Genomic DNA, 26,804 nt, shown 5'->3' on the forward strand with positions numbered 1-26,804 from the left:
GACAGATACCGAGATCAGACCATCCCTAGAGGACAGATACCGAGATCAGACCATCCCTAGAGGACAGATACCGAGATCAGATCATCCCTAGAGGACAGATACCGAGATCAGACCATCCCTAGAGGACAGATACCGAGATCAGACCATCCCTAGAGGACAGATACCGAGATCAGATCATCCCTAGAGAACAGATACCGAGATCAGATCGTCACTCCACAGATACTGAGATCAGACCATCGCTCCACAGATACCGAGATCAGACAATTCCTCCACAGATACCGAGATCAGACCATCGCTCCACAGATACCGAGATCAGACCATCGCTCCACAGATACCGAGATCAGACCATCGCTCCACAGATACCGAGATCAGACCATCCCTAGAGAACAGATACCGAGATCAGACCGTCACTCCACACATACCGAGATCAGATCATCCCTAGAGGAAAGATACTGAGATCAGACCATCCCTAGAGGACAGATACCGAGATCAGATCATGACTCCACAGATACCGAGATCAGACCATCCCTAGAGGACAGATACCGAGATCAGATCATCACTAGAGGACAGATACCGAGATCAGACCATCCCTAGAGGACAGATACCGAGATCAGATCATGACTCCACAGATACCGAGATCAGACCATCCCTAGAGAACAGATACCGAGATCAGATCATCACTCCAGAGATACCGAGATCAGACCATCCCTAGAGGACAGATACCGAGATCAGACCATCCCTAGAGAACAGATACCGAGATCAGATCATGACTCCACAGATACCGAGATCAGACCATCCCTCCACAGATACCGAGATCAGACCATCGCTCCACAGATACCGAGATCAGACCATCCCTCCACAGATACCGAGATCAGACCATCCCTAGAGGACAGATACCGAGATCAGACCATCCCTAGAGGACAGATACCGAGATCAGACCATCACTCCACAGATACTGAGATCAGACCGTCGCTCCACAGATACCAAGATCAGATCATCACTCCACAGATACTGAGATCAGACCATCACTCCACAGATACCGAGATCAGACCATCACTCCACAGATACTGAGATCAGACCATCGCTCCACAGATACCGAGATCAGACCATCACTCCACAGATACCGAGATCAGACCATCGCTCCACAGATACCGAGATCAGAACATCGCTCCACAGATACCGAGATCAGACCATCACTCCACAGATACCGAGATCAGACCATCGCTCCACAGATACCGAGATCAGACCATCCCTAGAGGACAGATACCGAGATCAGACCATCACTCCACAGATACCGAGATCAGACCATCACTCCACAGATACCGAGATCAGACCATCCCTAGAGGACAGATACCGAGATCAGACCATCGCTCCACAGATACCGAGATCAGACCATCACTCCACAGATACCGAGATCAGACCATCGCTCCACAGATACCGAGATCAGACCATCATTCTACAGATACTGAGATCAGACCATCGCTCCACAGATACCGAGATCAGACCATCATTCTACAGATACTGAGATCAGACCATCACTCCACAGATACCGAGATCAGACCATCGCTCCACAGATACCGAGATCAGACCATCATTCTACAGATACTGAGATCAGACCATCGCTCCACAGATACTGAGATCAGACCATCGTTCCACCAACTCCATCGATACCGAGATCAGACCATTGCTCCACAGATACCGAGATTAGACAACCCCTCCTCCAGCTCCATCCATACATACAGAATAAGAACAGATACCGAGAATTACATCCTCCATACAGGACAAGAGAAGTAGTACGGTCTTTGTATGTTGTGGGGGTTGTGAAGACCGATTCGGTTTTCTCTCTATATGAGTTATCTGAGGTTATCGGTGAGATCTCGGTATCGGTCAGATCTCGGTATGGGTTGGTGGTTGTATGTGGGGGTTGTGAAGACACATTCTCTACTCTTACACTACAAATGTGAGTATAAAGGCTCTTTGTTATAAAAAAAAAAGGAAAAACATGTTTTTACTCACCACCTCTGTGTGGGTAGAGCTCCAAAGGGATGAAGCTAAGGGGAAAATAATACTGGGAGTATGCTATAGGCCCCCTAACCTGAGGGAGGAAGTGGAGACGGATCTCCTATCACAAATTGGATTAGAAGCAAGGATGGGAAGTGTTATCATAATGGGGGATTTTAATTATCCAGACATAGACTGGGTGGAGGGAACCGCGCATTCATTTAAGGCTCGCCAGTTCCTTAATGTCTTGCAGGACAATTTTATGGGTCAGATGGTAGACGCACCAACTAGAAATAAAACATTACTGGATCTACTGATTACCAACAATACAGACCTGATCACGGATGTAGAAATACGGGGCAATTTAGGTAACAGCGATCACAGGTCAATTAGTTTCAGTATAAATCACACAAATAGGAAACATAAAGGGAACACAAAGACACTGAATTTCAAAAGAGCCAACTTCCCTAAACTACAAACCTTGCTAAAAGGCATAAATTGGGATAAAATATTAGGAACAAAGAATACGGAGGAGAGATGGGTTTGCTTTAAGAGCATATTAAATAAGGGCATTAGCCAATGTATCCCATTGGGTAATACATTTAAAAGAGCGAACAAAAGTCCTGGATGGCTTAACTCCAATGTAAAAATGCATATAAAAGCAAAGGAGAAGGCCTTCAAAAAATACAAGGTTGAGGGATCATCATCAGCATTCAGAATTTATAAAGAATGCAACAAGAAATGTAAGGGTGCAATTAGGATGGCTAAGATAGAACATGAAAGACACATAGCGGAGGAGAGCAAAAAAAATCCCAAGAAATTCTTTAAAAAGGAAGTAAACCCTGATGGGTTTTACTTTCTCTTTGTTTCCCTGCAAAGGTAAAGCATAATGGGCTACTATGCATCGCATCGCATCGCATCGCATCGCATCGCATCGCATCGCATCGCATCGCATCGTAGCCCATTATGTGTCACTTACCTGACACAGGAGCCTGCAATGTCACCGCTGTTCCCTTTTCTACGAAGTGTCCATCTTCCTTCCGAGTATTGTGGCTCTGGCACTGTGATTGGCCGAAGCCGCGATGACGTCACTTCCACGCATGCACGCTGGAGACGCCACTAATGGCACGCTCAGTGCGCCTGCGTGTGGGTTAAAGAGATATTTCTTGGACCTACAGGTAAGCCTTAATCTAAGCTTACCTGTAGGTTAAAGTGGTCTGTAAGGGTTTACAACCACTTTATGTAAACAGTAGAAAAGGGAGGACAGACCATAATGGCCCCATAAAGAATGAGGAAGGACATCTGGTTACAAAGGATGGGGAGATGGCAGAGGTATTGAATTTATTCTTCTCCTCAGTCTTCACGAGTGAATCGGGGGGCTTCAGTAACCAAACCTGCAGTGTTTATCCTCAGGACACAACACAGGAAGCACCTACATGGTTAACAGAGGACAGAATTAAAATTAGACTTGAGAAACTTAACATTAATAAATCACCGGGACCAGATGGCTTGCACCCGAGGGTACTTAGGGAACTCAGTCAGGTGATTGCCAGACCGTTGTTCCTAATTTTTACAGACAGTCTATTGACTGGAATGGTACCAGCTGATTGGAGAAAAGCCAATGTAGCACCAATATTTAAAAAGGGCCCAAAAAACATCCCTGGGAATTACAGACCAGTTAGCCTAACATCAATAGTATGTAAACTCTTGGAGGGGATGATAAGGGACTATATACAAGATTTTAGTAATGAGAACGATATCATTAGCAGTAATCAGCATGGATTCATGAAGAATTGTTCTTGTCAAACCAATCTACTAACCTTCTATGAGGAGGTGAGTTGCCATCTAGATAAAGGAAGGCCCGTAGATGTGGTGTATCTGGATTCTACAAAAGCATTTGACACAGTTCCCCATAAACGTTTACTGTACAAAATAAGGTGCGTTGGCATGGACCATAGGGTGAGTACATGGATTGAAAACTGGCTACAAGGGCGTGTTCAGAGGGTGGTGATAAATGGGGAGTACTCAGAATGGTCAGGGGTGGGTAGTGGGGTTCCCCAGGGTTCTGTGCTGGGACCAATCCTATTTAATTTGTTCATAAACGATCTGGAGGATGGGATAAACAGTTCAATCTCTGTATTTGCAGACGATACTAAGCTAAGCAGGGCAATAACTTCTCCGCAGGATGTGGAAACCTTGCAAGAAGATCTGAACAAATTAATGGGGGAGGGGCGACTACATGGCAAATGAGGTTCAATGTAGAAAAATGTAAAATAATGTATTTGGGTGGCAAAAATATGAATGCAAACTATACACTGGGGGGAGAACCTCTGGGGGAATCTAGGATGGAAAAGGAATGGGGGTCCTAGTAGATGATAGGCTCAGCAATGGCATGCAATACCAAGCTGCTGCTAACAAAGCAAACAGAATATTGGCATTAAAATGGGGACCAACTCCAAAGATAAAACGATAATTCTCCCGCTCTACAAGACTCTGGTCCGGCCGCACCTGGAGTATGCTGTCCAGTTCTGGGCACCAGTCCTCAGGAAGGATGTACTGGAAATGGAGCGAGTACAAAGAAGGGCAACAAAGCTAATAAAGGGTCTGGAGGATCTTAGTTATGAGGAAAGGTTGTGAGCTCTGAACTTATTCTCTCTGGAGAAGAGACGCTTGAGAGGGGATATGATTTCATTGTATAAATACCGGACTGGTGACCCCACAATATATAAATACCGGACTGGTGACCCCACAATATATAAATACCGGACTGGTGACCCCACAATATATAAATACCGGACTGGTGACCCCACAATATATAAATATCGGACTGGTGACCCCACAATATACAAATACCGGACTGGTGACCCTACAATATACAAATACCGGACTGGTGACCCCACAATATATAAATACCGGACTGGTGACCCCACAATATACAAATACCGGACTGGTGACCCCACAATATATAAATACCGGACTGGTGACCCCACAATATACAAATACCGGACTGGTGACCCTACAATATACAAATACCGGACTGGTGACCCCACAATATACAAATACCGGACTGGTGACCCCCCAATATATAAATACCGGACTGGTGACCCCACAATATATAAATACCGGACTGGTGACCCCACAATATACAAATACCGGACTGGTGACCCCACAATATACAAATACCGGACTGGTGACCCCACAATATACAAATACCGGACTGGTGACCCCACAATATATAAATACCGGACTGGTGACCCCACAATATACAAATACCGGACTGGTGACCCCACAATATACAAATACCGGACTGGTGACCCCACAATTTACAAATACCGGACTGGTGACCCCACAATATACAAATACCGGACTGGTGACCCCACAATATATAAATACCGGACTGGTGACCCCACAATATACAAATACCGGACTGGTGACCCCACAATATACAAATACCGGACTGGTGACCCCACAATATACAAATACCGGACTGGTGACCCCACAATATACAAATACCGGACTGGTGACCCCACAATATATAAATACCGGACTGGTGACCCCACAATATACAAATACCGGACTGGTGACCCCACAATATATAAATACCGGACTGGTGACCCCACAATATATAAATACCGGACTGGTGACCCCACAATATACAAATACCGGACTGGTGACCCCACAATATATAAATACCGGACTGGTGACCCCACAATATATAAATACCGGACTGGTGACCTCACAATATATAAATACCGGACTGGTGACCCCACAATATATAAATACCGGACTGGTGACCCCACAATATATAAATACCGGACTGGTGACCCCACATTATACAAATACCGGACTGGTGACCCCACATTATACAAATACCGGACTGGTGACCCCACAATATACAAATACCGGACTGGTGACCCCACAATATATAAATACCGGACTGGTGACCCCACAATATACAAATACCGGACTGGTGACCCCACAATATACAAATACCGGACTGGTGACCCCACAATATACAAATACCGGACTGGTGACCCCACAATATATAAATACCGGACTGGTGACCCCACAATATACAAATACCGGACTGGTGACCCCACAATATCCAATACCGGACTGGTAACCCCACAATATATAAATACCGGACTGGTGACCCCACAATATACAAATACCGGACTGGTGACCCCACAATATACAAATACCGGACTGGTGACCCCACAATATCCAATACCGGACTGGTGACCCCACAATATATAAATACCGGACTGGTGACCCCACAATATACAAATACCGGACTGGTGACCCCACAATATCCAATACCGGACTGGTGACCCCACAATATATAAATACCGGACTGGTGACCCCACAATATACAAATACCGGACTGGTGACCCCACAATATACAAATACCGGACTGGTGACCCCACAATATACAAATACCAGACTGGTGACCCCACAATATATAAATACCGGACTGGTGACCCCACAATATACAAATACCAGACTGGTGACCCCACAATATATAAATACCGGACTGGTGACCCCACAATATATAAATACCGGACTGGTGACCCCACAATATACAAATACCAGACTGGTGACCCCACAATATATAAATACCAGACTGGTGACCCCACAATATACAAATACCAGACTGGTGACCCCACAATATACAAATACCGGACTGGTGACCCCACAATATACAAATACCGGACTGGTGACCCCACAATATATAAATACCGGACTGGTGACCCCACAATATACAAATACCGGACTGGTGACCCCACAATATATAAATACCGGACTGGTGACCCCACAATATACAAATACCGGACTGGTGACCCCACAATATATAAATACCGGACTGGTGACCTCACAATATATAAATACCGGACTGGTGACCCCACAATATACAAATACCGGACTGGTGACCCCACAATATATAAATACCGGACTGGTGACCTCACAATATATAAATACCGGACTGGTGACCCCACAATATACAAATACCGGACTGGTGACCCCACAATATATAAATACCGGACTGGTGACCCCACAATATATAAATACCGGACTGGTGACCTCACAATATATAAATACCGGACTGGTGACCCCACAATATACAAATACCGGACTGGTGACCCCACAATATACAAATACCAGACTGGTGACCCCACAATATATAAATACCGGACTGGTGACCCCACAATATACAAATACCAGACTGGTGACCCCACAATATATAAATACCGGACTGGTGACCCCACAATATACAAATACCGGACTGGTGACCCCACAATATACAAATACCGGACTGGTGACCCCACAATATACAAATACCGGACTGGTGACCCCACAATATATAAATACCGGACTGGTGACCCCACAATATATAAATACCGGACTGGTGACCCCACAATATATAAATACCGGACTGGTGACCCCACAATATATAAATACCGGACTGGTGACCCCACAATATATAAATACCGGACTGGTGACCCCACAATATACAAATACCGGACTGGTGACCCCACAATATACAAATACCGGACTGGTGACCCCACAATATATAAATACCGGACTGGTGACCCCACAATATACAAATACCGGACTGGTGACCCCACAATATATAAATACCGGACTGGTGACCCCACAATATACAAATACCGGACTGGTGACCCCACAATATACAAATACCGGACTGGTGACCCCACAATATACAAATACCGGACTGGTGACCCCACAATATATAAATACCGGACTGGTGACCCCACAATAGGGATAAAACTTTTTTGCAGAAGAGGGTTTAATAAGACTCGGGGCCACTCATTACAATTAGAAGAAAAGAGGTTTAACCTTAAACTACGTAGAGGGTTCTTTACTGTAAGAGCGGTAAGGATGTGGAATTCCCTTCCACAGGCGGTGGTCTCAGCGGGGAGCATCGATTGTTTCAAGAAACTATTAGATAATCACCTGAATGACCGCAACATACAGGGATATGTAATGTAATATGACATATAATCACACAACATACAGAGATATATAATGTAATATGACATATAATCACACACATACAGGATATATAATGTAATATGACATATAATCACACAACATACAGAGATATATAATGTAATATGACATATAATCACACAACATACAGAGATATATAATGTAATATGACATATAATCACACAACATACAGGATATATAATGTAATATGACATATAATCACACAACATACAGAGATATATAATGTAATATGACATATAATCACACAACATACAGAGATATATAATGTAATATGACATATAATCACACAACATACAGAGATATATAATGTAATATGACATATAATCACACAACATACAGAGATATATAATGTAATATGACATATAATCACACAACATACAGAGATATATAATGTAATATGACATATAATCACACAACATACAGAGATATATAATGTAATATGACATATAATCACACAACATACAGAGATATATAATGTAATATGACATATAATCACACAACATACAGAGATATATAATGTAATATGACATATAATCACACAACATACAGAGATATATAATGTAATATGACATATAATCACACAACATACAGGATATATAATGTAATATGACATATAATCACACAACATACAGGATATACAATGTAATATGACATATAATCACACAACATACAGAGATATATAATGTAATATGACATATAATCACACAACATACAGAGATATATAATGTAATCCTGACATATAATCACACAACATACAGAGATATATAATGTAATATGACATATAATCACACAACATACAGAGATATATAATGTAATATGACATATAATCACACAACATACAGAGATATATAATGTAATATGACATATAATCACACAACATACAGGATATATAATGTAATATGACATATAATCACACAACATACAGGATATATAATGTAATATGACATATAATCACACAACATACAGAGATATATAATGTAATATGACATATAATCACACAACATACAGAGATATATAATGTAATATGACATATAATCACACAACATACAGAGATATATAATGTAATACTGACATATAATCACACAACATACAGAGATATATAATGTAATATGACATATAATCACACAACATACAGAGATATATAATGTAATATGACACATAATCACACAACATACAGAGATATATAATGTAATATGACATATAATCACACAACATACAGAGATATATAATGTAATATGACATATAATCACACAACATACAGGATATATAATGTAATAAGACATATAATCACACAACATACAGAGATATATAATGTAATATGACATATAATCACACAACATACAGGATATATAATGTAATATGACATATAATCACACAACATACAGAGATATATAATGTAATATGACATATAATCACACAACATACAGAGATATATAATGTAATATGACATATAATCACACAACATACAGAGATATATAATGTAATACTGACATATAATCACACAACATACAGAGATATATAATGTAATATGACATATAATCACACAACATACAGAGATATATAATGTAATATGACATATAATCACACAACATACAGGATATATAATGTAATATGACATATAATCACACAACATACAGGATATATAATGTAATATGACATATAATCACACAACATACAGAGATATATAATGTAATATGACATATAATCACACAACATACAGAGATATATAATGTAATATGACATATAATCACACAACATACAGGATATATAATGTAATATGACATATAATCACACAACATACAGAGATATATAATGTAATATGACATATAATCACACAACATACAGAGATATATAATGTAATATGACATATAATCACACAACATACAGAGATATATAATGTAATATGACATATAATCACACAACATACAGGATATATAATGTAATATGACATATAATCACACAACATACAGGATATATAATGTAATATGACATATAATCACACAACATACAGGATATATAATGTAATATGACATATAATCACACAACATACAGAGATATATAATGTAATATGACATATAATCACACAACATACAGAGATATATAATGTAATATGACATATAATCACACAACATACAGAGATATATAATGTAATACTGACATATAATCACACAACATACAGAGATATATAATGTAATATGACATATAATCACACAACATACAGAGATATATAATGTAATATGACATATAATCACACAACATACAGGATATATAATGTAATATGACATATAATCACACAACATACAGGATATATAATGTAATATGACATATAATCACACAACATACAGAGATATATAATGTAATATGACATATAATCACACAACATACAGAGATATATAATGTAATATGACATATAATCACACAACATACAGGATATATAATGTAATAAGACATATAATCACACAACATACAGAGATATATAATGTAATATGACATATAATCACACAACATACAGAGATATATAATGTAATATGACATATAATCACACAACATACAGAGATATATAATGTAATATGACATATAATCACACAACATACAGGATATATAATGTAATATGACATATAATCACACAACATACAGAGATATATAATGTAATATGACATATAATCACACAACATACAGAGATATATAATGTAATATGACATATAATCACACAACATACAGAGATATATAATGTAATATGACATATAATCACACAACATACAGGATATATAATGTAATATGACATATAATCACACAACATACAGAGATATATAATGTAATATGACATATAATCACACAACATACAGAGATATATAATGTAATATGACATATAATCACACAACATACAGGATATATAATGTAATATGACATATAATCACACAACATACAGGGATATACAATGTAATATGACATATAATCACACAACATACAGAGATATATAATGTAATATGACATATAATCACACAACATACAGAGATATATAATGTAATATGACATATAATCACACAACATACAGAGATATATAATGTAATATGACATATAATCACACAACATACAGAGATATATAATGTAATATGACATATAATCACACAACATACAGAGATATATAATGTAATATGACATATAATCACACAACATACAGAGATATATAATGTAATATGACATATAATCACACAACATACAGAGATATATAATGTAATATGACATATAATCACACAACATACAGAGATATATAATGTAATATGACATATAATCACACAACATACAGAGATATATAATGTAATATGACATATAATCACACAACATACAGGATATATAATGTAATATGACATATAATCACACAACATACAGAGATATATAATGTAATATGACATATAATCACACAACATACAGAGATATATAATGTAATATGACATATAATCACACAACATACAGGATATATAATGTAATATGACATATAATCACACAACATACAGGGATATACAATGTAATACTGACACATAATCACACACATAGGTTGGACTTGATGGACTTGTGTCTTTTTTCAACCTCACCTACTATGTAACTATATATACTCTCTCCATATGAGTTATCTCAGGTTCTCGGTCAGATCTCAGTATGGATGGGATCTCGGTATCGGTCAGATCTCGGTATCGGTCAGATCTCAGTATGGGTAGGATCTTGGTATCGGTCAGATCTCAGTATGGATGGGATCTCGGTATCGGTCAGATCTCGGTATCGGTCAGATCTCAGTATGGATGGGATCTCGGTATCGGTCAGATCTCGGTATGGATGGGATCTCGGTATGGGTCAGATCTCGGTATCTGTGGGTTGGGTTGGTCATTGTATGTGGGATGTGAAGATACGTTCATTATTCTCACATTCTGAATTATCTCAGGTTATCGGTTCCTCGTTCTCTCGGCTCCCCCTCCCCCGGGCTCTGTGGATGCAAAGTATTTGGTTTCTGACATCCATTATTGGTGCCTCTGTGGTCCTCCATCCACTCTAATAGCATCGCCCCTCCTCCTCCTCACTCTCAGACCGCATGTTCAGAGACATCAAACTTCAGCAGAATCCCATCAGACACTTGGGCGTCCGCTCCCTGCCGGTCTACTGCAGTCACCGGGACCCCTTCACCATCCTGCAGACTACGCCAAACTTCCTATAAAGAGGAGTCCCAACCTCTCCCCAGACAGAAGAGTCCCAGCCTCTCCCCAGACAGAAGAGTCCCAACCTCTCCCCGGACAGAAGAGTCCCAACCTCTCCCCGGACAGAAGAGTCCCAGCCTCTCCCCGGACAGAAGAGTCCCAACCTCTCCCCGGACAGAAGAGTCCCAGCCTCTCCCCAGACAGAAGAGTCCCAACCTCTCCCCGGACAGAAGAGTCCCAGCCTCTCCCCGGACAGAAGAGTCCCAACCTCTCCCCGGACAGAAGAGTCCCAGCCTCTCCCCAGACAGAAGAGTCCCAACCTCTCCCCGGACAGAAGAGTCCCAGCCTCTCCCCGGACAGAAGAGTCCCAACCTCTCCCCGGACAGAAGAGTCCCAGCCTCTCCCCAGACAGAAGAGTCCCAACCTCTCCCCAGACAGAAGAGTCCCAACCTCTCCCCGGACAGAAGAGTCCCAGCCTCTCCCCAGACAGAAGAGTCCCAGCCTCTCCCCAGACAGAAGAGTCCCAACCTCTCCCCGGACAGAAGAGTCCCAACCTCTCCCCGGACAGAAGAGTCCCAGCCTCTCCCCGGACAGAAGAGTCCCAACCTCTCCCCGGACAGAAGAGTCCCAGCCTCTCCCCGGACAGAAGAGTCCCAGCCTCTCCCCGGACAGAAGAGTCCCAGCCTCTCCCCGGACAGAAGAGTCCCAACCTCTCCCCAGACAGAAGAGTCCCAACCTCTCCCCGGACAGAAGAGTCCCAGCCTCTCCCCGGACAGAAGAGTCCCAACCTCTCCCCGGACAGAAGAGTCCCAGCCTCTCCCCAGACAGAAGAGTCCCAACCTCTCCCCGGACAGAAGAGTCCCAGCCTCTCCCCGGACAGAAGAGTCCCAGCCTCTCCCCGGACAGAAGAGTCCCAGCCTCTCCCCGGACAGAAGAGTCCCAACCTCTCCCCAGACAGAAGAGTCCCAACCTCTCCCCGGACAGAAGAGTCCCAGCCTCTCCCCGGACAGAAGAGTCCCAACCTCTCCCCGGACAGAAGAGTCCCAGCCTCTCCCCAGACAGAAGAGTCCCAACCTCTCCCCGGACAGAAGAGTCCCAACCTCTCCCCGGACAGAAGAGTCCCAGCCTCTCCCCGGACAGAAGAGTCCCAGCCTCTCCCCGGACAGAAGAGTCCCAGCCTCTCCCCGGACAGAAGAGTCCCAACCTCTCCCCAGACAGAAGAGTCCCAACCTCTCCCCGGACAGAAGAGTCCCAGCCTCTCCCCGGACAGAAGAGTCCCAACCTCTCCCCAGACAGAAGAGTCCCAACCTCTCCCCGGACAGAAGAGTCCCAGCCTCTCCCCAGACAGAAGAGTCCCAGCCTCTCCCCAGACAGAAGAGTCCCAGCCTCTCCCCAGACAGAAGAGTCCCAACCTCTCCCCGGACAGAAGAGTCCCAGCCTCTCCCCAGACAGAAGAGTCCCAGCCTCTCCCCGGACAGAAGAGTCCCAACCTCTCCCCGGACAGAAGAGTCCCAACCTCTCCCCGGACAGAAGAGTCCCAGCCTCTCCCTGGACAGAAGAGTCCCAACCTCTCCCTGGACAGAAGAGTCCCAACCTCTCCCCGGACAGAAGAGTCCCAACCTCTCCCCGGACAGAAGAGTCCCAACCTCTCCCTGGACAGAAGAGTCCCAACCTCTCCCCAGACAGAAGAGTCCCAGCCTCTCCCCGGGCAGAAAGAAGAGTCCCAGCCTCTCCCCGGACAGAAGAGTCCCAACCTCTCCCCAGACAGAAGAGTCCCAGCCTCTCCCCGGGCAGAAAGAAGAGTCCCAACCTCTCCCTGGACAGAAGAGTCCCAACCTCTCCCTGGACAGAAGAGTCCCAACCTCTCCCCAGACAGAAGAGTCCCAGCCTCTCCCCGGGCAGAAAGAAGAGTCCCAGCCTCTCCCCGGACAGAAGAGTCCCAGCTTCTCCCCGGACAGAAGAGTCCCAGCCTCTCCCCAGACAGAAGAGTCCCAGCCTCTCCCCGGACAGAAGAGTCCCAGCCTGTTCCCGGACATTAGAGTCCCAACCTCTCCCCAGACAGAAGAGTCCCAGCCTCTCCCCGGACAGAAGAGTCCCAACCTCTCCCCGGACAGAAGAGTCCCAGCCTCTCCCCAGACAGAAGAGTCCCAGCCTCTCCCCGGACAGAAAGAAGAGTCCCAGTCTCTCCCCAGACAGAAGAGTCCCAGTCTCTCCCCAGACAGAAGAGTCCCAGCCTCTCCCCAGACAGAAGAGTCCCAGCCTCTCCCCAGACAGAAGAGTCCCAGCCTCTCCCCAGACAGAAGAGTCCCAGCCTCTCCCCGGACAGAAGAGTCCCAGCCTCTCCCCAGACAGAAGAGTCCCAGCCTTACCCCGGACAGAAAGAAGAGTCCCAGCCTCTCCCCGGACAGAGGAGTCCCAGCCTCTCCCCGGACAGAGGAGTCTCAGCCTCTCCCCAGACAGAGGAGTCCCAGCCTCTCCCCTGACATAGGAGTCCCAGCCTCTTCCCGGACAGAAGAGTCCCAGCCTCTCCCCAGACAGAAGAGTCCCAGCCTCTCCCCGGACAGAGGAGTCTCAGCCTCTCCCCTGACATAGAAGTCCCAGCCTCTCCCCGGACAGAAGAGTCCCAGCCTCTCCCCAGACAGAGGAGTCCCAGCCTCTCCCTGGACAGAGGAGTCCCAGCCTCTCCCCGGACAGAGGAGTCTCAGCCTCTCCCCAGACAGAGGAGTCCCAGCCTCTCCCCGGACAGAAGAGTCCCAGCCTCTCTCCGGACAGAAGAGTCCCAGCCTCTCCCCTGACATAGGAGTCCCAGCCTCTCCCCGGACATAGGAGTCCCAGCCTCTCCCCAATGGATATCCTGAAACCCCCACAGGGAGCTGAGGAAGAGGAGAGCGATTTGAAGGCTTCTGACCTAGCCACCTTCGCCGGTAACTCAACGCTTCACGGAATCAGCCATGTCTTCCTGCCAGGAGGGGTGACCCCGCGCCGGGTGTTCTGGGCTTGCGCCTTCCTGGCGTCCCTCGGCTGCTTCCTCTTCCAAGTGGCCGACCGAATCATCTACTACTCGGAGTTCCACCATGTCACCACTTTGGATGAGGAGGAAAGCCAACTCATGACCTTCCCAGCCATCACTATCTGCAATTATAACAAATTCCGGAAGAGCCAGCTGACCCGCAATGACCTGGAGTGGCTGGACAGGTTCCTGGGCTGGGGGGACAACAAGAGCGGGGCCATTGACAGCCTCAATCTGACGAACAAGGAGTTCACATCCGTGAAGGTCAACATGCTGGAGTTCTATGACCGGACTGGGCATTCTATGGACCAAATGATCTTGGAGTGCCGTTATCGGAACCAGGAGTGTGGCCCAATGAACTTCTCGGTGGTGAGTACCCCTGAATGGATGGCGGTTGTATGTCTTCTAGATGGGGCCATGTGGGAGGGTTTGCCATGTGTGGTGGGCACCAAGCATGGGGCCAGCATGACATTGCCACCTAGTATGTGAAAGGGGTCATTATGGGCAATCTCTCTGTTTGATCCCTATGAGGGGCTCTTATTAGTACCCAACGACTTGCCGTAATAATGCACCCTCACCGTCCTATGGATTAGCGCTCCATGAGGGGACCACAGTCCCTGACACGTCACCCAGAGATCCCGCATTATCTAAGTGATTGATGACCAATGGATGTGTATCCTGGGGCATCAGATGGGGCAAATGAGCTTCAGGAAATGGCAGAGAATGACTGGAAGAGAAGCGACAACCAATCAGAAAAGATCACTTTGGGGTCAGGAAAGGTCACTGTTGGATCAAGAGTGACCAGACAGGGTCAATGCAAGGTTAGAGGGCCAAAAAAACAAGGTCACTTCAGGTGTCATCCACACATCATTGCAGGCCAGAGATCACCAAACAAGGTCACTGCAGGGTCAAGAGTCCCCAGTCAGGGTCACTGCTGGGTCAGGTGTCACCAGTCAGGAGAGTCACTGCCGGGTCAAGAATCACAAGTCAGGGTCACTGCTGGGTCAAAAATCACCAGTTAGGGTCACTGCTGGGTCAAGAATCACCAGTCAGGGTCACTGCCGGGTCAAGAATCACAAGTCAGGGTCACTGCCGGGTCAAAAATCACCAGTTAGGGTCACTGCTGGGTCAAGAATCACAAGTCAGGGTCACTGCTGGGTCAAGAATCACAAGTCAGGGTCACTGCTGCTCAAGAATCACCAGTCAGGGTCACTGCCGGGTCAAGAATCACCAGTCAGGGTCACTGCTGGGTCAGGAATTACCAGTCAGGGTCACTGCTGGGTCAGGAATTACCAGTCAGGGTCACTGCCGGGTCAAGAATCTCCAGTCAGGGTCACTGCTGGGTCAAGAATCACCAGTCAGGGTCACTGCTGGGTCAGGAATTACCAGTCAGGGTCACTGAGGGGTCAAGAATCACCAGGCAGGGTCACTGACTCTGTACATCACTCCTGATCTCTGCACTCTGTATATCACTCCTGACCCCTGCACTATTCTACATTACTCACTCCTGATCCCTGCATTCTGTACAACTCTCCTGACACTTGCACATTCTACATTACTTACTCCTGGCCCCTGCATTCTGTACATCACTCCTGACCCCTGCACTATTCTACATTACTCACTCCTGACCCCTGCACATTGTACATTGCTTACTTCTGACCTTTGCACACTGTACATAACTCCTGACCCCTGCATTCTGTAAGTCACTCCTGACGCCTGCACATTATACATTACTTACTCCTGACCCCTGCACATTCTACATGAGGTACTCCTGACCCCTGCAATCTGTACAACACTCCTGACCCCTGCACATTCTACATTACTTACTCCTGACCCCTGCGCTCTGTACAACACTCCTGACCCCTGTACTATTCTACATTACTTGCTCCTGACCTCTGCACTCTATACATCACTCCTGACCCCTGCACTCTATACATCACTCCAAATCCCTGCACTATTCTACATTACTTACTCCTGACCCCTGCACTCTGTACATCACTCTTGACCCCTGCACTCTGTACAACACCCCTGACCCCTGCACTATTCTACATTACTTCCTCCTGACCCCTGCACTCTGTACAACACTCCTGACCCCTGCACTAGTCTACATTCCTTATTACTGACCTCTGCACTCTGTACAATACTCCTGACCCCTTCACATTTTTTATTACTTACTCCTGGCCTCTGCACTCTGTACATAAACCCTGACCCCTGCACTCTATACATCAATCCTGACCCCTGCACTATTCTACATTACTTACTCCTGAGCCCTGGACTCTGTGCAACACTCCTGACCCCTGCACATTATACATAACTTACTCCTGACCCCTGCACTCTGTACATAAACCCCCACCCCTGCACTCTATACATCACTCCTGAGCCCTGCACTTTTCTACATTACTTACTCCTGACCTCTGCACTCTGTACAACACTCCTGACCCCTGCACATTCTATGTTACTTACTCCTGACCCCTGCACTCTATACATCACTCCTGATCCCTGCACATTCCATGTTACTTACTCCCAACCCCTGCACTCTGCACATCCCTCCTGACCCCTGCAAATTCTACATTACTCCTGACCTTTGCACTCTGTACATCACTCCTGACCCCTGCACTCTATACATCATTCCTGATCCCTGCACTATTCTACAGTACTTACTCCTGACCCCTGCCCTCTGTACAACACTCCTGACCCCTGCACATTCTACATTACTTACTCCTGACCCCTGCGCTCTGTACAACACTCCTGACCCCTGCACTATTCTACATTACATACTCCTGATCCCTGCATTCTGTACAACTCTCCTGACCCCTACATTCTGTACAACACTCCTGACCCCTGCACATTCTACATTACTTACTCCTGACCCCTGCGCTCTGTACAACACTCCTGACCCCTGTACTATTCTACATTACTCACTCCTGATCCCTGCATTCTGTACAACTCTCCTGACCCCTGCAAATTCAAAATTACTTACTCCTGACTTCTGCACTCTTTACAACACTCATGACCCCTGCACTCTATACATCACTCCAAATCCCTGCACATTCTATGTTACTTACTCTTGACCCCTGCACTCTGCACATCACTCATGACCCCTGCACTCTGTATGTCTCTCCTGACCCCTGCACTCTATACATTATTCCTGACCCCTGCACTATTCTACATTACTTACTCCTGACCTTTGCACTCTGTACATCACTCCTGACCCCTGCACATTCTACATTACTCCTGACCCCGGCACTCTGTGCAACACTCCTGACCCCTGCACTCTGTACAACACTCCTGACCCCTGCACTCTGTACAACACTCCTGACCCCTGCACTCTGTACGTCACTCCTGGCCCCTGCACTCTGTACATCACTCCTGACCCCTGCACTCTGTACAACACTCCTGACCCCTGCACTCTGTACATCACTCCTGATCCCTGCACTATTCTACATTACTTACCCCTGACCTCTGCACTCTGTACAACACTCCTGACCTCTGCACTCTATACATCACTCCTGATCCCTGCACATTCTATGTTACTTACTCCTGACCCCTGCACTCTGCACATCACTCCTACCCCTGCACATTCTACATTACTCCTGACCTTTGCAATCTGTACATCACTCCTGACCCCTGCACTCTGTACATCATTCCTGACCCCTGCACTCTGTACATCATTCCTGACCCCTGCACTATTCTACATTACTTACTCCTGACCTTTGCACTCTGTACATCACTCCTGACCCTGGCACACTGTACATCACCCCTGACCCCTGCACTCTGTACAACACTTCTGAGCCCTGCACTATTCTACATTACTTACTCCTGACCCCTGCACTCTGTACAACACTCCTGACCCCTGCACTATTCTACATTACTTACTCCTGACCCCTGCACTCTATACATCACTCCTGATCCCTGCACATTCTATGTTACTTACTCCTGACCCCTGCACTTTGCAAATCACTCCTGACCCCTGCACATTCTACATTACTCCTGACCCCGACACTCTGTACAACACTCCTGACCCCTGCACTCTGTACGTCACTCCTGACCCCTGCACTCTGTACATCACTCCTGACCCCTGCACTCTGTACATCAATCCTGACCCCTGCACATTCTAAATTACTTACTCCAGACCTCTGCACTCTATAAATCACCCCTGACCCCTGCACTCTGTACAACACTCCTGACCCCTGCACTCTGTACATAAACCCTGACCCCTGCACTCTGTACATCACTCCTGATCCCTGCACTATTCTGCATTACTTACTCCTGACCCCTGCACTCTGTACAACACTCCTGACCCCTGCACTATTCTACATTACTTACTCCTGACCCCTGCACTCTATACATCACTCCTGATCCCTGCACATTCTATGTTACTTACTCCTGACCCCTGCACTTTGCAAATCACTCCTGACCCCTGCACATTCTACATTACTCCTGACCCCGGCACTCTGTGCAACACTCCTGACCCCTGCACTCTGTACAACACTCCTGACCCCTGCACTCTGTACGTCACTCCTGGCCCCTGCACTCTGTACATCACTCCTGACCCCTGCACTCTGTACATCACTCCTGATCCCTGCACTATTCTACATTACTTACCCCTGACCTCTGCACTCTGTACAACACTCCTGACCTCTGCACTCTATACATCACTCCTGATCCCTGCACATTCTATGTTACTTACTCCTGACCCCTGCACTTTGCAAATCACTCCTGACCCCTGCACATTCTACATTACTCCTGACCCCGGCACTCTGTGCAACACTCCTGACCCCTGCACTCTGTACAACACTCCTGACCCCTGCACTCTGTACGTCACTCCTGGCCCCTGCACTCTGTACATCACTCCTGACCCCTGCACTCTGTACAACACTCCTGACCCCTGCACTCTGTACATCACTCCTGATCCCTGCACTATTCTACATTACTTACCCCTGACCTCTGCACTCTGTACAACACTCCTGACCTCTGCACTCTATACATCACTCCTGATCCCTGCACATTCTATGTTACTTACTCCTGACCCCTGCACTCTGCACATCACTCCTACCCCTGCACATTCTACATTACTCCTGACCTTTGCACTCTGTACATCACTCCTGACCCCTGCACTCTGTACATCATTGCTGACCCCTGCACTCTGTACATCATTCCTGACCCCTGCACTATTCTACATTACTTACTCCTGACCTTTGCACTCTGTACATCACTCCTGACCCCGGCACACTGTACATCACCCCTGACCCCTGCACTCTGTACAACACTTCTGAGCCCTGCACTATTCTACATTACTTACTCCTGACCCCTGCACTCTGTACAACACTCCTGACCCCTGCACTATTCTACATTACTTACTCCTGACCCCTGCACTCTATACATCACTCCTGATCCCTGCACATTCTATGTTACTTACTCCTGACCCCTGCACTTTGCAAATCACTCCTGACCCCTGCACATTCTACATTACTCCTGACCCCGACACTCTGTACAACACTCCTGACCCCTGCACTCTGTACGTCACTCCTGACCCCTGCACTCTGTACATCACTCCTGACCCCTGCACTCTGTACATCACTCCTGACCCCTGCACCTTCTAAATTACTTACTCCAGACCTCTGCACTCTATAAATCACCCCTGACCCCTGCACTCTGTACAACACTCCTGACCCCTGCACTCTGTACATAAACCCTGACCCCTGCACTCTGTACATCACTCCTGATCCCTGCACTATTCTACATTACTTACCCCTGACCTCTGCACTCTACACATCACTCCTGATCCCTGCACATTCTATTTTACTTACTCCTGACCCCTGCACTCTGCACATCACTCCTGACCCCTGCACTCTGCACATCACTCCTGACCCCTGCACTCTGTACATCATTCCTGACCCCTGCACTATTCTACATTACTTACTCCTGACCCCTACATTCTGTACAACACTCCTGACCCCTGCACATTCTACATCACTCCTGATCCCTGCACATTCTATTTTACTTACTCCTGACCCCTGCACTCTGCACATCACTCCTACCCCTGCACATTCTACATTACTCCTGACCTTTGCACTCTGTACATCACTCCTGACCCCTGCACTCTGTACATCACTCCTGACCCCTGTACTCTGTACATCATTCCTGACCCCTGCACTATTCTACATTACTTACTCCTGACCCCTACATTCTGTACAACACTCCTGACGCCTGCACATTCTACATCACTCCTGATCCCTGCACATTCTATGTTACTTACTCCTGACCCCTGCACTCCCGTACATCACTCATGTCCCCTGCACATTCTACATCACTCCTGACCTTTGCACTCTGTATGTCACTCCTGACCCCTGCACTATTCTACATTACTTACTCCTGACCCCTGCACTCTGTACATCACTCCTGACCCCTGCGCTCTGTACATCACTCCTGACCCCTGCACATTCTACATTGCGTACTTCTGACCTTTGTACTCTGTACATCACTCTTGACCTCTGCACATTCTAAATTACTCCTGACCTCTGCGCTCTGTACATCACTCCTGACCCCTGCACATTCTACATGACGTACTCCTGACCCCTGCACTCTATACATCACTCCTGACCCCTGCACATTCTATGTTACTTTTTTTAACAAGAAACATTCTATGTTACTTACTCCTGACCCCTGCACTCTGAACATCACTCTTGACCTCTGCACATTCTACATTACTCCTGACCTTTGCACTCTGTACATCACTTCTGACCCCTGCATGTTCTATGTTACTTACTCCTCACCCCTGCACTCTAAACATCACTCCGGCCCCCTTCACATTCTACATTACTTACTCCTGATCCCTGCACTCTGTACATCACTCCTGTGTGTGCCACTCCTGTGCATTTTATTCCTCACTTACACACACAGTGCAAGGGTCAGGAGTAAGTGATAAATAGAGTGCAGAGGTCAGGAGTTGCAAAAGAGTGCCGGGGTCAGGAGTAATATATTGACCCCTGCACTGTGTGTGTCACTCCTGACCTCTGCACTCCCATCATCACTTACTCCTGACTCCTGCACTCTGTACATCACTCCTGACCTCTGCACTCCATTCATCACCTACTCCTCACCCCTCAACTGCACATCACCTAACCCTTACCCCTGCATTCCAAGCATCACATAATCCTTACCCCTGCATTCTGTGCATCACATAATCCTTACCCCTGCATTCCAAGCATCACACCTGTCTTCTGTACCCTGTGAATCACTTACCCCTGGATATGAACTCCCTATATCCCCCTGACCCCCCCCCCCCCTGTATACTGCAGTGGGGTCACACAGAATTTTCCGGGGTCATCTGACATGACCCGACCTGAGAGAGAGGCGCCTGTACCGTCACCTGGGGAGATGTCAGATGTTAGCACCGCGGGGGGTCAGTCCATCCTACAGACGATCGAATGACATGAAAATCATTTATACAAATCCAGTCTGAGATGCAAAACATCAATTAAGGAGAAGAGCAGAGAGAGCGACGCATGGGGCGGCACTGCACCCCCAACGTCCACAAAGTATACCAGCCTGGCACCCCTATACCACCTCCTAATACCAGGCTGGCACCTCCATTCCACCTCCTTATACCAGGCTGGCACCCCGATTCCACCTCCTTATACCAGCCTGGCACCCCTATACCACCTCCTAATACCAGGCTGGCACCTCCATTCCACCTCCTTATACCAGGCTGGCACCTCCATTCCACCTCCTTATACCAGGCTGGCACCCCTATTACACCTCCTAATACCAGGCTGGTACCCCTTTTCCACCTCCTTATACCAGGCTGGCACCCCGATTCCACCTCCTTATACCAGGCTGGCACCCCTATTACACCTCCTAATACCAGGCTGGTACCCCTTTTCCACCTCCTTATACCAGGCTGGCACCTCCATTCCACCTCCTTATACCAGGCTGGCACCTCCATTCCACCTCCTTATACCAGGCTGGCACCCCGATTCCACCTCCTTATACCAGGCTGGCACCCCTATTACACCTCCTAATACCAGGCTGGTACCCCTTTTCCACCTCCTTATACCAGGCTGGCACCCCGATTCCACCTCCTTATACCAGGCTGGCACCCCTATTACACCTCCTAATACCAGGCTGGTACCCCTTTTCCACCTCCTTATACGAGGCTGGCACCCCTATTCCACCTCCTTATACCAGGCTGGCACCTCCATTCCACCTCCTTATACCAGGCTGGCACCCCTATTACACCTCCTAATACCAGGCTGGTACCCCTTTTCCACCTCCTTATACCAGGGTGGCACCCCTATTCCACCCCCTTATATTAGGCTGACACCCCGTTTCCACCTCCTTATACCAGGCTGGCACCCCTATTCCACCTCCTTATACCAGGCTGGCACCCCTATTCCACCTCCTTATACCAGGCTGGCACCCCTATTCCACCTCCTTATACCAGGCTGGCACCCCTATTACACCTCCTAATACCAGGCTGGCACCCCTATTCCACCTCCTTATACCAGGCTGGCACCCCTATTCCACCTCCTTATACCAGGCTGGCACCCCTATTCCACCTCCTTATACCAGGCTGGCACCCCTATTCCACCTCCTTATACCAGGCTGGCACCCCTATTCCACCTCCTTATACCAGGCTGGCACCCCTATTCCACCTCCTTATACCAGGCTGGCACCCCTATTACACCTCCTAATACCAGGCTGGCACCCCTATTCCACCTCCTTATACCAGGCTGGCACCCCTATTCCACCTCCTTATACCAGCCTGGCACCCCTATTCCACCTCCTTATACCAGGCTGGCACCCCTATTCCACCTCCTTATACCAGGCTGGCACCCCTATTCCACCCCCTTATACCAGCCTGGCACCTTCATTCCACCCCTTATACAAGGTCGGCACCCCTATTCCACTTCCTTATACTAGGCTGGCACCCCTAATCCACCTCCTTATACCAGGCTGGCACCCCTATTCCACTTCCTTATACTAGGCTGGCACCCCTAATCCACCTCCTTATACCAGGCTGGCACCCCTATTCCACCCCCTTATACCAGGCTGGCACCCCTATTCCACCTTCTTATACCAAGCTGGCACCTCCATTCCACCCTCTTATATGAGGCTGGCACCTCCATTCCACCTCCTTATACCAGACTGGCACCCCCATTCCACCCTCTTATATCACACTGGCACCCCTATTGCACCTCCTTATACCAGGCTGGCACCCCTATTCCACCTCCTTATACCAGGCTGGCACCCCTATTCCACCTCCTTATACCAGGCTGGCACCCCTATTCCACCTACTTATACCAGGCTGGCACCCCTATTCCACCTACTTCTACCAGGCTGGCACCCCTATTCCACCTCCTTATACCAGGCTGGCACCCCTATTGCACCCCCTTATACCAGGCTGGCACCTCCATTCCACCCCCTTATATTAGGCTGACACCCCTTTTCCACCCCTTTATACCAGGCTGGCACCCCTAATCCACCTCCTTATACCAGGCTGGCACCCCTATTCCACCCCCTTATACCAGGCTGGTATCCCAATTCCACCTCCTTATACCAGGCTGGCACCCCTATTGCGTCTTCTTATACCAAGCTGGTACCCCTATTCCACCCTCTTAAACCAGGCTGACACCCCCAGTCCACCCCATTAACAGGCTGGCACCTCCATTTCCATTCCACCTTCTTATACCAGGCTGGCACCCCCATTCCACCCCCTTATACCAGGCAGGTACCCCTATTCCACCTCCTTATTCCAGGCTGGCACCTCCATTCCACCCTCTTATATCACACTGGCACCCCTATTGCACCTCCTTATACCAGGCTGGCACCTCCATTCCACCCACTTATACTGAGGGCTGGCACCCCCATTCCACCCTCTTATATCAGGCTGGCACCCCATTCCACCTCCTTATACCAGACTGGTACCCTAATTTCACCCCCTTATACCAGGCTGGCACCCCCATTCCACCCCTTATACCAGGCTGGCACCCCTATTCTACATCTTTATACCAGGCTGGCACCCCTATTCATCCTCCTTATACCAGACTTGCACCCCTATTCCACCACCTTATACCAGGCTGGCACCCTCATCCCCCCCCCTTATACCAGGCTGGTGCCTCCATTCCACCCCTTATATCAGGCTGGCACCCCTTTTCTGCCTGCTTGTACCAGACTGGTACCCCCATTCCACCCCCTTATACCAGGCTGGCACCCCATTCCTCCTCCTTATTCCAGGCTGGCACCCCCATTACACCCCCTTATACCAGGCTGGCACCCCTATTCTGTCTTCTTATACCAGGCTGGCACCCCTATTCCACCCCCTTTATACCAGGCTTCCACCCCCTTATACCTAACTGTCACCCTAATTCCACCCCCTTATACCAGGCTTCCTCCCCCATTCCACCCTCCTACCCCACAGTCCCCGCCCACCCACTCCAAATAGGGCTGTGTGCCACGGATCACATTCTCATCATCACCCCCCATACTGGATCAAAATACACCGGGGTCCGAGCAGTACCATCTTCTTCCTTCTTCCCCCCTTTATATCAGTGTCCTCAGTCCCCCCTTCACATCACCCCCCCTTTATACCAGTGTCCTCAGTCCCCCTTCACATCACCCCCCCTTTTATACCAGTGTCCTCAGTCCCCCTTCACATCATAGCCCCCCTTTATATCAGTGTCCTCAGTCCTCCCTTCACATCACCCCCCCTTTATACCAGTGTCCTCAGTCCCCCCTTCACATCACCCCCCCTTTATACCAGTGTCCTCAGTCCCCCCTTCACATCACCCCCCCCTTTATATCAGTGTCCTCAGTCCCCCCTTCACATCACCCCCCCTTTATACCAGTGTCCTCAGTCCCCCCTTCACATCACCCCCCCCTTTATATCAGTGTCCTCAGTCCCCCCTTCACATCACCCCCCCCTTTATATCAGTGTCCTCAGTCCCCCCTTCACATCACCCCCCCTTTATACCAGTGTCCTCAGTCCCTCCTTCACATCACCCCCCCTTTATATCAGTGTCCTCAGTCCCCCCTTCACATCACCCCCCCTTTATATCAGTGTCCTCAGTCCTCCCTTCACATCACCCCCCCTTTATATCAGTGTCCTCAGTCCTCCCTTCACATCACCGCCCCCCCTTTATATCAGTGTCCTCAGTCCCTCCTTCACATCACCCCCCCTTTTATACCAGTGTCCTCAGTCCCCCTTCACATCATAGCCCCCCTTTATATCAGTGTCCTCAGTCCTCCCTTCACATCACCCCCCCTTTATATCAGTGTCCTCAGTCCTCCCTTCACATCATAGCCCCCCTTTATATCAGTGTCCTCAGTCCCCCTTCACATCACCCCCCCTTTATATCAGTGTCCTCAGTCCTCCCTTCACATCACCCCCCCTTTATATCAGTGTCCTCAGTCCTCCTTCACATCACCCCCCCCTTTATATCAGTGTCCTCAGTCCTCCCTTCACATCACCCCCCCCTTTATATCAGTGTCCTCAGTCCTCCCTTCACATCACCCCCCCTTTATATCAGTGTCCTCAGTCCTCCCTTCACATCACCCCCCCTTTTATACCA

The 26,804-nt window shown here is 47.3% G+C and overlaps 2 protein-coding genes across 2 annotated transcripts in view; one reads left to right on the plus strand and one right to left on the minus strand.

Annotated features, from left to right (window-relative positions):
• The window catches only part of LOC141145703 (uncharacterized), a 353,511-nt gene that overhangs the window by 154,917 nt on the left and 171,790 nt on the right, over nucleotides 1-26,804 (minus strand). The gene's annotated exons all lie outside the window — the stretch shown is intronic.
• Nucleotides 15,026-26,804, plus strand: part of LOC141145705 (acid-sensing ion channel 1C-like) — a 60,582-nt gene continuing 48,803 nt past the window's right edge. Inside the window, exon 1 of the mRNA XM_073632582.1 lies at nucleotides 15,026-15,600. Coding sequence (XP_073488683.1) covers nucleotides 15,067-15,600 — 534 coding nt within the window. The 5' untranslated portion in view covers nucleotides 15,026-15,066. The remainder of the gene's footprint in view (nucleotides 15,601-26,804) is intronic.

The sequence above is a fragment of the Aquarana catesbeiana genome, linkage group LG05, assembly GCF_042186555.1.
Source record: "Aquarana catesbeiana isolate 2022-GZ linkage group LG05, ASM4218655v1, whole genome shotgun sequence".
NCBI lineage: Eukaryota > Metazoa > Chordata > Amphibia > Anura > Ranidae > Aquarana > Aquarana catesbeiana.